This window comes from Ochotona curzoniae, unplaced genomic scaffold (genome assembly GCF_017591425.1).
Source record: "Ochotona curzoniae isolate NIBS_2020 unplaced genomic scaffold, NIBS_Ocur_1.0 contig_3819, whole genome shotgun sequence".
Classification (NCBI taxonomy): domain Eukaryota; kingdom Metazoa; phylum Chordata; class Mammalia; order Lagomorpha; family Ochotonidae; genus Ochotona; species Ochotona curzoniae.
The window spans coordinates 15,578,321-15,593,840 of record NW_024466004.1 but is presented as its reverse complement, the minus strand read 5'-3'; the positions used below and the strand labels follow the sequence as shown (position 1 = coordinate 15,593,840).

General features: G+C 49.1%; 1 protein-coding gene across 2 annotated transcripts in view; it reads left to right on the top strand.

Moving 5' to 3' along the window:
• The first annotated feature begins 3,406 nt into the window (after window positions 1-3,406).
• The window catches only part of TRAM2 (translocation associated membrane protein 2), a 78,714-nt gene continuing 66,600 nt past the window's right edge, over window positions 3,407-15,520 (top strand). The window contains exon 1 of one of the 2 annotated variants that reach the window (XM_040983536.1): window positions 3,407-3,673. In XM_040983536.1, the coding sequence (XP_040839470.1) occupies window positions 3,554-3,673 (120 nt within the window). In that variant the 5' untranslated portion in view covers window positions 3,407-3,553. The remainder of the gene's footprint in view (window positions 3,674-15,520) is intronic. The other variant, XM_040983535.1, reaches the window with a different exon arrangement.

The following is a 15,520-nucleotide window of genomic DNA, read 5'->3' as shown; positions in this document are numbered from 1 at the left end:
AGCTTGGGCTGGGAAATCGGGAAGAAGTTCCAGGTTCCTGGCTCCTGGCTCCCAGCCTGGTCCATCCCCGGCTGTTGTAGTTATTTGAGTACACCATTGGGTTGAAGATCTGTCTCCATTTATTCATTTCTTTTGTAACTCTCCTTTTCTATTCTAATGAAACTGTGAAAGAAAGAGAGAAAGGGAGGGAGGAAGTAAGGAAAAAAGAGGAGAAAGAAAGAAAGAAAGAGAGAGAAAAAGAGAGAGAGAGAAAGAAAGTGGACCATGGGTACTTTAGTTTTTGCTTTCCCTCTCCAAATCCAATCCATTAGGTTCCAACTGAATTATTTAGGTATCAATTTTATGTTTCTCCCATTTATCCAAAACAGATTCCACCTTTTTCTCCTAAAGTGCTCATTGTCTGTTGCTCCATATATATTCTTTATGATCCCAACATAACTTGTTCAGCTCCCAGAGGTCTTATATTTAAGCAGTCACCAAATGTGATTAATTAATTATTGAAATGTCTCTGAAATAATTCACCTCCCTTGTGTTCTTGCCATTCTGAGAAATGTTTTCTTCTTTTCTACACTGCTATAATATATTTTCCAAGCGAACTTGCTGAAAAGACGCTGCTTAAATCTGAATTATCTTCCATCCTCCTGATCATTCTCTTTTGAAGTCAGATCAGGTCATGCTTAAAAATCTTCTAGTCCAGGGTCCAACATGGTAGGGTATCAGGCTAAACCTCTGCTTGTCTAACCAGTTTCCCATATGGATGCAGGTTCTAATCCTGGCTGCTGCATTTCTGATCCAGCTCCCTGTTAATGGCCTGTGAAAAGAATGAAAGCTTTGGACCCCTGAAACCATGTGGGAGACCCAGAAGTTCCTGGCTCCCAGCTTCTAACTGGTCCAGCTCTGGCTTTTGTTGCCATTTGGGGGTGAATCATCAGATGGAAGATCTCTCTTTCACTCACTCTCTTCCTCTCCTTTACTTCTCTGCTCTCTATGTCTCCTTCTTTCAGGTAAGAAATAAGTAAACCTTAAAGAAAAAGTCTCCCAATCTACCCATTCTTTGCAGAATAAAGTCACTCTTTATCATGACATTCAAAACGTACCGCAATCTCGCTCCAGTTCAAGTGTCTAAATTCATTTCCTATCTCTCTTCTTCACTCTTTGTTAGTCAAATCTCTCCCAGACAAAGGCCCAGTCCAAATATCCTCTTGCACTTCAATCAGAATTAAATTGTATTTTATTTTTATTCACAGTGAATATACATCCAATTGTGTTTAGAGTCACCATCAGCACCGAATTGTGATGATGCGTCTGTCTCTTCTAACATATTGAAAATTGCAGCAGTGTGCAGGCTTATCTCTTGCTGTATAACAAATTACAGTAAGATCTGGCAGCTTAAGACAGCAAACACCCACTTCGCAGTTGCTGTGGCTCAGGAATTTGGGTGTGATTCACTTGGAGTGCTCTGGCTCTGAGTCTCTCAAGAGGTTATATTGAGGAAGACACCTGCGGATGCACTCACCTGAAGACTGGATGGGGCTGGACTGCTCCTCATATGTCTGGCTGTCCCACCAGATCTGGTTATTGGTCACAATCAAGATGAGGGGCATGAGTGGACACCTCTTGCAATGGAGTATCAAATTTGAGGACACATTTGACAACCACCACATGTGAAGTGTCTTGTACCTCAGTTTCCAGTAAAAGCAGTGTCAGGCATTTCATGGGTATTCTAGTAACATTTCTACTGGAATGGATATTAAAGGAAGAAGCACATGGGCAATTAGCATAGGGCAGTTGTAGAACAGGAGAGGTGGGAGTGGAGTGGCCATTTGGGGTAGGAATCAGTCGATGGAAGATCTTTTCTTTTCTCATTCTGTCTTTTCTCTTCCTCTAGCTCTGCCTTTCAAATAAATACATCTTCAAAACCCCCAAAAAAGATTGAGGTCAAATTTTTAAAACAGTTTTGTGGCACAATGTTTTAAACCATTGTTTGGATCGACTACATTGCACTTAGGGATGCCTGGTTCGAGTCCCAGTTACTCCTGTTCTGATCGAAATTTCTTGTTTCTGTGCCTCCTCTGCAGGGAGGCAGCAATGGTGGCTCAGGACAACTGAGGCCCTGTCACCCACATGGGAGACCCAGGCTGCTTTCCTGTCTCCTAGCTTCAGACAGAAAAAGATCTCTGGTTCTGAAATAAAAACAAATAAACAAACAAACAAAAAAAAAACTCCACATAAAGAAAAGTCAAATGAGATCTGGTCTAATACGATAGGACTATTTAAATTTTTCTTGAAAGTCAAATAAATATCCAAGAGTACAAATTTAACAAGCAAAGTCCTTCCACAGGACTTCCATCCAGTCTCGACTTTCAGAGATGGTGCCATGTGTAAGAGATCTATTTACCTAGAAGGGAAATGACTGTGAAGCTAATCTAACAAGGACAGGAGTTAAATTTTTCTCTGTTCATTTTGCATTTTGGTGCACCTAGAAAGCGATTAGAGGACTCCTTCATTACTGGGAAGATTAAATTCAATACTTGCCAATATAAATTAACTTATGAAAAAGCCCTGTACACTTAAGGCTTATTATTCAGCAAAAACTTGTAGTGAGAAACGTGAATTTCTTTTGCAGTGTTTATTTTTCGCTGCTTCCCATCAATTAAGGCTGAAGGTGGTGCTTGGGCGATACGCGTGAAACTAATTTAGGGGAGCATGAAGGTCTCAGGAGTTAGCGACAGAACCTGTCACCCACTCACCTGCGCTCCTCACTGAAATGTAACCTCCCTCTCCCCCATCCCGCACCAAGGTCTTTTGTTTGCTGCGGATCGGAGCCCACGGAACCGAGCCCAGTCTTCTGTACGCTCTCCGTAAATAACTGATCCAACGTCCTTTCTTTTCCTGTCCGTGTAGGGCGCAGTGGTCAGCGACAAGGCCCGCCCGAAGCTTCCCTGCCTCCCCGCCCTCCACACCGGCGCAGCGCACACCCCGGGGGCTACACCACCCCGCGGCCGCCGGAGGAAGGAAGGAAGGAGCGGGGCTCGAGGAGTGGGAAACCCGGGCCCACTTCCTGTCCGGGCAGGCCCGGGCGTCCGCCTCCTCCGCGGGCCTGCGTCCTCGGCACTGAGGGCAAGGGGCCGAGTCCGGAGCCCGGGGCCCGGAGCATGGTGCCCGGCGCGCGGGGCCTGCGGGGCCAGGAAGGCGCGGGGCGCGCACGCAGCCCGCCCGGCCGCCCCGCCGGGTCTCTGCGGCCTCCCGCGCGGCGCGCCCGGCGGCGCCGGGGTTAAGCGCGAGGGGGCGGGCCCACGGCGAGCCGGGCGCGCGGCGTGCGGGGCCGCGGCTGCGGGGCGGGGGCTGCGGCCGGGGGCGGTTCCGGGCGGCCGGGGGCGGGCGGAGGAAGGGGGCGGGTCCAGAAGTTGTTCCGCGCTGGGCTGGCGGGCGGCCGGGCGAGCGGGGCGGCGGGCCGGCGGGCGGACCGGGCCGGGGCTGGGAGAAGTTTTTTTGCGCTGCGGCTCGTGAGCGCGGGGTGGGGGGCCCGGCCGGCCGCTGCGGGCCCGCTGCCATGGCTTTCCGTAGGAGGACGAAAAGTTACCCGTTCTTCAGCCAGGAGTTCGTCATTCACAACCATGCGGACATCGGCTTCTGCCTGGTGCTCTGCGTCCTCATCGGGCTTATGTTCGAGGTGAGGGGGAGAGAAAGAGAGGAGAAGGGCGCTGAAGGGGCCGGCGCTTGCTGCCCTTCGCGTGGCGCCCGGCACTCCGCTGCGAGCCCCCGGGAACCTCGTGTGTGAGCCGGAGTGCCCCGTTCCTTATCTGCACCCGGGGCTTTGTGTACCGCACCCCCTTCCGCGCCGTGTGTCCTGTGCCCCCCACCCCCACCCTGTCCTGAACCCAGGTCAGCCCAGAAAGCACCTCCTACCGGCGCCGTGGCAGCCGTGCCATGCTCTGCCGCCCCCTTGGGCACCCACCGTATCCTGTAGCTCTGTCGGCCTCTCTGAAACCCCAGCCTGGCCTCGAACCAAGCGCATTCTGCTACTCTGGCCCCACGCGCGAGGTTTCCTTTCCTGCGCCCAGGAGCCAAGCCGGGAGGCTCCCAGACCCGCAGTAATTGCACAACCGGCCCCCTACTCTCAACTCCCCAAGTGCTTTCCTCTTGTGGGGGCTTTTCCAGGGCGACGGACCCGAACCCTTCTTCACCTCCCCTCAGATTTTGTGGGTGTTTTGCATCCTGCAGTCTGGAACGTACCGCGAGGATTCACCTGTGGGATTCACCCCATCCCATCGCTGGTCTCTGCGCTCCTCTTTTTTCCGCCCCTGCACTCTGTACAAATAGGATGGTTGACTTTACCATTTTGTGCATTGCATGTAATGATGCTACCGCGTCGAGCCCCGAGCCTCAGCCCCCTCACAGGGGTGAGGAGAGGGCCAGGGATGCCATGTACTTGCAGGGGGAAGAGGATTCTCCTGTGGTTGTAGAAGTGGGGCGGGCGGCAGAGGATGGGATCCTGACAGCAGTGGGGTCTCATAGGCCTCAGGGTAGAAGCAGTTTGAGAAAAGCAAGGCAGTTTAAGGGGACCATGGGAGTGTCTCTCCACTTCTGCAGAGAGGAGTAAAACACTGTAGTCAAAGATGGGCAGGGTCATGGAGGAACTTGAGTATGGCTTTGCTCGGCATATCTTATCTAAAACTTAAGCTATATCGTTGGCATTCCCCTCTCCCTTGTTGTGGTCACCTTGGAGGTCTTCTGACACGCTCCTTGTCTGTCCCCCATGCTGGGCAGGACTGCTTGTCTGCATTCCCAGGGGTGTGTTGGAGAGCTGTAACCGGCTACACACTGCCTTGGAGATGGACAACTCCTAGCATGTTTATTGTTGCATCCCTCTGCTTTTGGATGAACAAGGGTTCTGCTTGGCTGGTGGAGGTGCCCTCACACTGGGGACATTCCTGTGGTGGCCGAGTCAGGGCTGCCTGTGTGAGTGTGGGCTTGGCTGGGCTTGGGGGGTCTGAAGGGAGCCACGTTGAGACCACGGTTGGGCTCTGCGCTGCAGGTTTTGGTAATGCTGTCTTTGCTCTGCCCTGGTCTCCTGGCGGCTTAGTGGATAGGGCTTGATCAAGGCAGGATCAGCCTTAGGACACAGTGCCTGCTTGGTCACTGAAAAACAGACTGTGGCCTCAGTTTCCTCATTCTCGAAGAGGTATTGTAGGCCTGTGGTAAGTCTTAGCAGAGGCCAGGGCAGCAACCAAAGCGGTCATAAAGCCCACCAACTTGGAAACCACTTCCTTGCTTTCCATGTGTTATTTGTTTTTCGTCATAAGGCATAGTGAAATACAGGGAGTTTGTTTTACCTGGGCCATTCTGAGGCCTTCTGGGGCTGTGTCCCAGTCTTGGAGGGTATGGCTGGAGAGACACGTTTCAGCCCTAAACTTAACAGCCACAGGCTGTGCAGCTGGCCAAGTTCCTGCAAGAGCCTGTGACTCTCTGCTGTGTTTCTTGCATCTGTTAAAGTTTGTGACTTTGCCTGCTTTGTCCTTGTTCAAAAGGAGCTGTCTAGCATTTGAACTTGGTTCCTCTTTACCTGCCAGTCTGTGGAAGTTGAAAGTTGCTGGGCTTCCTCTGAGTATGTGGTGGAAGACAAAGGCCTAAGATGAGAAGAAACAAATATACAGAAAGCAGAGACCCCTGTCTACAATGCGGCAGGCTGCCTCTCCCACCGTGTCCTCTGCCCCTTGCTTTTGTGTTCTGGACCTTGTAGGACTTACAGAGCAGGTGTCTCCGCCTCTCTGTGCTGTTTTGTTGTGTTGTCCATCTGAGTTGTTCTTGGGGAAAGAGGGCGTTGCCCTGAACTTCCAGTCGGAAGTATTCATCGATATTGTGCTTGGCATGTAGTAAGTCTTCACTCGGAGATTGGTGTCTCAGGGAGACACTTGAGACTCTGCTGCTCCTGCCCAGTGAGGGCTGAGATATCTCTGCTACTTTTTGGGAGGGACCAGGTTGGGCATCTTCACACTTAGAGTCAAGCAGAAGGAGGTACCTCCTAGCCCAGGGCAGGACTGCCTATGTGTTACTGATGGGTCTGATTGGTTCTCCTGTGGAGCAGAGTGGTGTGCATGTGTGTGTGCATAGGGGCACATGTGATGGGGGCAGGGCTGCTGTCCTCCCTGGGAGTGAGGACAGAAGGAGGGCAAGGGGAATGGGAGCAAGGCAGAGAGGACATCAGGCATGGGCCATTGTGAGGCTTTCTTCACTCCACGGAGCCCGGGAAATGCCATCACAATTCCTCCCATCCAGAGCCACTCTCCTGGCTGCTTCTCCCTGTGGGGTCTCCCACCCAGCCTGTGCCAGTGGGCTGAGCCCCCTTGCCTACCTTCCCACACCCCAGGCTGTCACAGCCCCTGCCTTCTCCCTCTCCTGCTCCTTCCTTTGCCAACTCCCTGCCCATTCCCTGTCTACACTCAGGGGGGCTGTCATTCCCCTTGCCAGGACACTGGCAGTTGATCACTTTGTCCCCAGGGAGACACTGGCCCGAGATCCTTTCCCTCAGGGCCTGTTTCTGTTGGAAACACACTTTAAGAGTAACTGTGCCCCGCCATCTCCCCACCTCGCACAGTGTGCCCCTTTTTGGTTTAATTGTGAGCCGTCCCATTTCTGAGGCAGTTCCTTGCCCTGAACCCAGGTTTTCTCTCCATCCTACAGGCTGTTTGGAATAGAGCTGTTCCCTGCAGCCACAGCACTTGGCTAAAAAATGTCAGGAATGTGGAACTTTATTTTCCCCCTCCTTCCTTTCCAGCTTTCTTTTTCTTAACTCTGCTTTTGGGAGAGGTGGCTCTGTGGCGACTTTTCTGCCCTGCCATCTGCCTGGGTTCTAGCTCCTTTCTTTGGTGGAGTCTGGCCTGACCTCCTGCAGGGTGTGTCAGAGTTGAAAGTAGCTGTCCCCTCCCCGCTGGCTGCCTTGGCCTTCCAGCTTCCTATTCTGTGCCACGTCTCAAATTGAAACAGGCAGAGTAAGAGGAAAAGTCTTTCATTAGCGAATGGAGAATGAGGAAAAGGGAGCGCCTGGCAGAGAGAGGAAGCAATTTATATAGCACCTTTAAAATGTCATTTTGAGACAGAAACTCTTTTTTCTTCTTTTTTTTTTCCCCCTAACTCATTTATAGGCTCTGCAACTGCAAAGAGACGTAGCTTAAATTGTGGGCCTGTCATTAGTAGATTTGCTTTCTCCTGGGTCTGTGGTGGCTGAAACGTTTAGGGCCCACAGGAGTTTTCTCGAGCAGTGGCTGGCTTTTGCTTTTTAATTATTTTAGAGGCAGATGTGCCCTACCTCCCTCTTCTCTAGGAACTACCTTCTTTCCTTTTCCTGGTACATTGAGGGACTCGTGAGGGTGAAAGGCGGATGGCATGCGTCCTGGGATGGCCCATTGTGTGGTAGCCTGTTAGTACGCAGGGGTCTACAGCACCAGCTCGCCTCCTCCCGAACACACCTGTAGGTATCATTACCTGGATGGGGCTGCTGGTCTGGCTCTTGTAGTACATTCTAACAGTCCTAAGACAACAGTCTTCTTTGGAAGACATAGAGACACATCTGTGGATACAGGCTGTTTCTTTGGTTAGCTTATGGTTGGGAGAAGTTGCTTAGCCAGGCTCCAGTTCCTGGTTCTACACATCTTCTGCCTAATCTCTGAAGCAGTTATCAGTGGTGTTCTAGAAAAGTTTAAGGAAACTGGGAAGGTGCCACATGCTCTCCTGGGTACTCTTGTTCAGTGGTTGAATTTCTGCTTGCATGGCTCAGTGATTTGACCAACAGAGCAGAAACGTGGAACTGAATTTTCTTCTGGTCAAGCCTTCCTTGTAACCCTATCCTATGGGATGGGAGGATATGCTGGTCATTTCTGTCTCTTTGCTTAGCAACCATGTAAAATCTAGAAAGATGCTATTCATCTGTTAGTTTTTTAAAATTAATTTTTTTTTGAAGGGCAGAGTTACAGAGAAAGGGAGAGATATAAAAAGAGAATTCTTGCATCTGCTGGGTCATTCCCCAAATGGCTGAAGCGGCTAGACCTGGGCCAGGATAAAACCAGGGCCCAGGAACTCTGAGTGTTCCTGTGAGGTGTAGTGGCCAGGCACCTGGGCCATCTACTGCTGCTTTTCCAGGCACATGAGCAAGGAGCTGGATTGGAAGTGGAGTCAATGAGATTTGGACTGGCACGGTGGGATGCTGATGCTGCAGACTGTCCTAACCCACTGAGCCAACAACAGTAGCCCCGGGTGTGAGTGTTTTACCCTGACTGCCAGTGGAGGAGAAATCTGTCTAAAGATAACCATGCTCTCACCAAGCCTGACATGTGGGCACTTCATGCAGCTTTCAACAGCCATGCTGTTGACTGGTGGGACTGGCCCCCGTGCTGGAGCTGGGCGTCTACCTTCAGGCAGTTTGTCAGGTTCCTTGCTGCATTTCATTTTAGTGCTGGTATACATTGAAAAAAATAATTTTCCCCTGGTTTTCCAGTGCCACCTGCAATTTAAATGGGCATATTGCTGCACCTGAGGGCGCTGTTCCCCATGGAGCCTCATGATGCAACCATTGCGTGCAGGAGATCTGTTTTCTCTCTGCTTCCATCTTGTTAGAACACAGGCTGTGGGGTACTGGAATTAGCGCTACCCCTGGCAATGTAAAAACCAGGGGGCACCAAGGGGCACTTGCCTCGCAAGCCAAGTTGGTATCACTTTCTTCTGTTACTTGCTCTGTCTCAATCCTCAGGGGCTGGATTCTTGGAGGCGCTGTTGGGACCGGTCGCTACGGGGCCCCTCCGTCCTAGCTGTTTGTGGAATCCCCTGTGTTGCTATGGTGCAAATTGCTCTCCGGCAGGCACGAAGTCCATTTTGATCTGCTTCTTCATGGGCAGGGGCCCCCAACTCACTCTGTGGCCTAGCTGATGTACCTCCCGTTCCCACCCTGATAAATGATGAAGCCAGAGGGTTGATAAGAGTGGATTAGAGTTCCCAAATGACAGAAGTGCTTTCTAATCAGCGAGAGTACTATTAGCAGGCCTTGGTGGGAAACTTTGCTGATATCATCTCACAACCTTTTTTTTTTTTTTTAATTCAGTGCGGTGTATCTGGTATCCTTTGGTACCTAATGGTTAAAGGGAAGAAGCGGTGGGGGATGGGAAGAAGGAAAACAGTAAGAATACTAGCAGGGATCTTGCACAGCCCTTTTTAGTTCATGAGCGACCTTTATCTTCTGCACATTATATTACATTGCCTTGGCTTTCATCATAGCCTGTTAGTATTGTCAGTGATCTGGGATTTAAAGAGCTTCACGAGGGTTTCCCTCTGCATGGTGTGGGTTCTCTCAGTTTTCCTTGTTTTGTAGAGGAGGAAGTGGAGCTAAGTTGTGAGGGGGGGGGGTTCCCTGTCCCTTGGAGCCTTCCCACGTGTCTGTGGGAACCTAGATTGGAAGAGAGGCAGCTCCATGGCTATCCACCTGAGCCACGTTGCCTCCTGACATCCCTGCTTTGTGTGGAGACTTGGCCACACTTGACATCTGTGAAATGCTTTACTGGCCTCATCCTGTAATTGGGATGGTTTGTGGGAGTGTCATACCCGTCCAGAGGCTGACTTCTAGAGAAGAGACTTGGCCAAGGGTCATCCAACTTAGAGTTAGAGTCAGAGCCAAAATAAGAACTCAGCAGAGTCTGGCTCGCATTTAGAGCTCAGCCCTGATGCTTCCACGAATGGGGCGTCTGTGGAATGTAGCCACAGGCGGCTTTGTTTTTCTTTGTCTGAGTGGAAGCTGTTTATTACCTGGAAGTAATGTCTGTTGGTCGTTGTTCCACCTGGGGGCTTTTCTGCCAGAAACAATCATTGAAATTTGTGTGTCTCTCAGATGGCTGAGAATGACCCACATGTGTGTGCCCACTGCATGTGAAGATAGTCGAATGGGCGGACGCTTCACCTACTACTGCCATTTCTGCCTGCCGTTACCTGACATCCTGTAAGAAGAGATGCCTTTGGCTGTTGTCTTCTCACTGCCCTTTTGCTGAAGCTGATACCCTGGCCCTAGCTCAGGGGCTTATCTGGTCTTTGCATTTCACAAGTTGAAGACATCAGTAGGTCAGCAGGCCTGGCAGTTAAGAAGCTGGCACCCCCACATCACAGTACCTGATTTCATTCCCTCCTTGCTCCAGTTCCCAGCTCAGTTTCCTGTCAGTGCATTGCAGGCATCTGGGAAGTGAAGCAGTGCGTGGGAGCTCTGTTTCTGTATCTCCTACCCTCTGCTCCAAACAAATAAATAAACTTAAATATTAAAGGGAAGCTTGAGTGGTCACCTGCAGTGTTTACAGAAGAGAAAAATAACAGCTCCATAGGTTAATTGATCTTCCAGCAAAGCCAAGTACATTTTTGGTCAAACCAGGGCTTGAACTTATATATAATCTGCATTATCATCATTTCTTCTTTTTTGCACCCTTGCGTGACGTATTGTTCACTTTTGAAAACACGGGGATTGTAAGAACGCATATGTGCATGTTGGGGCTGGGAGAGTCCTTGCCTTCCATGTCACACAGGAGGGGAGTCCCTGAGAGATGGGTTCCTTACATGTGAGGTGCCAGGCTTTTGCAGCAGGCCCACTGAACTTGCACCTTCAGGCTTATTGCTGGAACTCTGCTTGTTGAGATTCTAAAACATACCTTTGAATGCTAATGTGCAGAGGGGACTTCAGAAAGATAAATGTTTGGATGCAAAAAAATTCGAATACGCATCTGGCATGAAATTTTATGGAAGCACCCCCTGCATTCAGTTGGCTCTAAAGGCCTTTCATTTGGCAGCTGTTTTGCGTACCTGTGTTGGAGCATTGGGAATATGGAGATGGCTGAGGTGGGCTCCCTGCATCTACAGGGTCACAGTACAGAATCTCAAGGCAGATGCACTGTTTTTGTGAGTAGGGCTCAGCTTTTGAATTTGATGTGGGTGGCAGGCTTTTGGATCTGAACCTTAGCCGTTGCTGTTGGTGGAAAGGGAGGCTTTTTACGTTTTTACCCTGGGTGTGAGGTGGTCAGTGTTCTGAGAAGAGTGGTGGTCTCTCCCACGTGTCTGGGGGAAGCGCAGTTGATACTCTTATGCTGCATTCGTAGGGGCAGAGCGAATGTAATGTTGTTGTTAGTTTAATCAGTTTATTCCTCTGTCTGTATTATAATGGCATACATAATCTCCCTTAGGGGGAATCTATTTCCTTCTTTTTATACAGATTTTAAAAAAAGATTTATTTATTTGAAAGGTAGAGTTACACAGACAGAGAACAGGAGCGAGAGATGTTTTCCATCCACTGTTCACTCCCCTAAGGCCTTCTTAGCGTGGGTGGGGCCAGGCCAAAGCCGGTCATCTGGAGCTTTGTCCAGGTACCCACTCTGAGTGGCAGGGGCCCAAACACTTGGCCCATCCTTCATTACTTTTTCCAGGCCATTAGCAGGTAGCTTGATTCTAAGTGGTTCAGCTGGGGCTTAAACCAGCACTCATATGGGATGTCAGTACTACAACTGGTTGTTTTGCCGATATACCACAATGTCAGTCCTAGGGAGACTGTTGAAGACTGTTACTTAATAGTAATTCCATCATGAAGACGTCTGTGGCTTCTTGGGAGATAGATGGATGTGCCAACCTTGGGATGAAGGTTAGATACGAAATGTATGAAATGTATGTGATTGTGCTCCACCATCCGTTCACCAGCACCAGCAGCCCCTTGCTCTGGGACATGAGCAAGGCCTGGCAGTGTGGTACACGTGCCTGGGCTGCCGCAGGGATCTGGGGAAAGCCACATCACTGGCCTGGGAGATCGTGGCTCGGGATTAAGGTGCCAGGGCCTTTTGTGGACTCCCTTCCTGAAGGGTAAGAGCAGTCTGGGGCTCCTGAGCTGCTGGAGTCCTGCAGGAAGTTGCAAGGCCTGCCGCACAATGCTTGGCTTCCGGCTGAGAATTCTTTGGACCTCGGATTAGTATTGAGCTTTTCAGACCCTACACTTTTGGGCTTTTACTTTTTCTCTGACTTTGTCCTGTGTCAACTTTTGACCCTCATGGGCAAGGAATAATTTGTTTGCATGAATCTGGGGACTGTTTGGAAGAGGAATGGGTGGTGGAAAGAATGGGTGGTAATTGATTTTTTTTTTTAAACTTTGGTGTCTGGTTTGGGCATGAGAGCGAGAGTGGGTGATCCTGGTGTTTGCAGAGTCAGTCCTGGAGGCCACAGATGTGAGCAGTGTCCATGGGGAGTGTGTGCCAGGGGTGAGGACTGGAGTCTGGACTTTTGCAGCTAGTAGCTGGGTGGCCCAGCTATGTCCCTTTTCCCTTTGGGCCCCACTTGTTTCATGGAAATGTCAACTGTTTTATGATCTAGTTGTGCCTTTTTCCTTTGTTTTTTTTTAAACTTACGTCAAAGTTAGATAAGGGCTTGTGCTGTAGCATAGCTGGTTAAGCCACTCCCTGTGGTGCTGATTTGAGTCCTAGCTGCTCTACTTCTGATCCAGTCCCAATTAATGTGCCCGGGAGAGCAGCAGAGAATGGCTCAACTGCCTGGGCCCCTGCACCCATGTGGGAGACTTGGAGGATGCTCCTGGCTTCAGCCTGGCCTAGTGACTGCTTTTACACACTCTTGTTTTTGCTCTTCCTCTCATTCTCACTCTAATTCTTACTCTGTCTGAATCCATAACTCTGCCTTTCAAATAAAAAAATGCCAAAAAAAAAAAAAAAAAAAGAAAAAAGGGTGAAGAGACAGAGACACAACAAGAGGTTATCCATCTGTTGACTGACTCCCAGATGCTTTCAACAGCCAGGACTGGCCTAGGCTGAAGTTAGGAACTGGGGACTCATTCTGTGTAGATTAACAGATAACCCAGCTGCTTGAGCCAACTGCTGCATCCCAGGGTGCAGATTAGCAGGAAGTTGGAGTGGAGTCTGGAGCTGGGATTTGAACCCAGGAACTCTTTAGAGAGGATGTGAGTGTTCCAAGCAGCGTCTTAGCTGCTACACTAATTGGCCAGCTCACAAGTCATGCCTTCTTATGGTGGACATGGCAAATAATGTATGAAACTCACGTCAGCGATTGAGAAGAGAGGGAAGGAGAAGGTACCTTCTCCCATCTAAATAGACTTCAAATGCAGGTTGAATATCCTTCATCTAAAGTGCTGAGACCAGAAATGTTTTACATTTCAAAGTATTTTTAATTTGGGGATATTTGCATAGACTTTCAGGTTGAGCACACCTAATCTGAGATATTCAAGAAGTTTTAGTTTTGAAGCATTTTGGGTTTTAAATTTTTCATTAGCGGTGCTCAACCTGTAGTACCCACAGAGCAGTTGTGCCTGTTGGGCTATTGGGCTCAGTTTCTAATCTTGGTTTCATTTCCTATTTAAGTTGTCATCAGGGGTTACTTGAATTTGGGTTTGGTATGCAGTACAGTTTAGCAGAACCCACGGTGGGGAAAGAGAAAATCCATGCTTTGGAAAGGAATACATGTCCAGGTGAGGCAGGGGGCTGGGCTTGGTTTTGTGGTTGTGGTTTCTGTTCCTGGGGCCCTGGGACCTTTCCAGGGTTGGTCCACAGAGCTGATGGTCCTTGCCTGGGCAGATTGGTCTGTGACTTCTGCTGGGCCTGAGTGAGTGTTTTGTATTTTGTGCTATGCTCTTCAGACACAGGTATGTGCATTTGTGGCTCATTTTGTCCCAAATCTGTAGAGGACACCTGGTGGTTGAATCTAATCAGTGATGTGCCAGCCCCAAACTGCACACCTCGGCAGCACTCTAAAACCTTTGCTCCAACAGTTAATACCATTCCTTTAACAGCTACCATGACGTCCTAGGCTCCTTGAACTGCTCACTCACAATGGTAGATATGAATGAAAGCCAGCAGCGGAGTGTAGAGGAGCGTTGCTATTCACTCTCGTTCCCCTGAAGCCAAGTAGGAGTGATCTGTGATAACAAATGTTTGACATTTCACAGTTTTGACTCACTAAAAGTAGTCTTTACTTATTGGGTGGCTAGCCACGTTGGGCTGTTGGAATGGAAACTTACTAAAATAAAATGAAACTTCAAGGTTTGATTTTCCACTTACATTAGCCACATCCCAAAGCCCAGAAGCATGGATATGGAGGATTTTGATTATCAAAGAAAGTTCTGTTTGTCACATTGCTTTATGAGGGTTTTTTTTTTTTAATCTTTATTTTTTGGAAGATTTATTTGCTTGGCAAAATATTTTAAAGAAGGAAAGCCATCTTCCATCTGCTGATTTACTTCCCAAGTGGTTGCAGTGGCTAAAGCTGGGTCAGGCTGAAACCAGGAGCTTGGAACTCCATCCTGGGAGAATTCCCACAAGGGTGGCAGGGGCCCAACTCCTTGGGCCACCTTCCACAGCCTATTCGACACATTAGCAGGGAACTGGATTGGAAGCAGAGCAGCTGGGACTTGAACTGTGATCTGATACAGGATGCTGGTGTCATAAGTGCTGGCTTAACTTGCTATACCACAACCTGCTCCTGCTCCTGTTTTGGTTTTTCTTTTTGCAATAACAAATAGTAAGTGTGGTAGTTCCAGTAGGAACCTGTTTGAGGCCGTGGGTCACAGTAGTTGTAGTCATGGCTCCAGAGCCAGACTGTTTCCACACCCTTGCAGTGCTATGTAGGCACCTCTCAGTGCCTCAGTTTCCATATCAGGGAAATTTGGCTAATATGTCATAGAGTATTGGAAGGATAAAATGCAGCCCTTCAGAGGGATCTTGATGCAACCTAAGAGCCCAGTGTGTATCACACCTGTTGTTAATGTGTTCGGAAAAGTTGCAGTGGTGCCTCACTTAGGTGTAGCTCTTTGTGTTTCTGCCTTATCCTTTGGGACCAAGCTGAGAAGCAGGGTGCAAGTCGGGCAGCCTGCAGATGGCCAAATCTGTGCCTGGCTGCCATGCCCAGGCCCACCCTTCAGGCCCTCATTCAAAGGGTACCACGCTGAGTTTGTGTGATTATAGAAAGCTGAGCTGTTTCACAGGCTTTCCTGAGAAGAATGAGTAAGGAAATGGGAGCAATAATGGGGAAGATAGACTGGGTGGAGGGGTAGCCCTTATTGTGCACTTAGAAGGTACAGTCTGGCTATGTAGGTACAAGGAAAACCTAGAAAGCCAGTGATATTTAGTGTCATTTAATACATGAGCAAAGAGTCTCAGATTTTGAAGATGTTATGGTAGAATAGTAGGATGTATACTTAATCATAAGGATTTTCCTGTGACCTTGTTAAGAGGTAAATGGTGTGTGCTACAGGTTGAACACCCCTATTCCAAAAATCCAAAATATGAAATGCTCCAAAATGCAAAGTTTCTAGAGTGTCACCATGTTGCTCCAAGTGAAAAATTCCACTACTAAAAATAATTATTACCTAGAGTTATTTTCAGGCTGTGTGTGTAAGGTGTATGTGAAATGTAGAGGAATTTCGTGTTTAGTCTTGTGTCCCATCTCTAAGATACCTCATTATTCACACACACACACACACACACACACACTT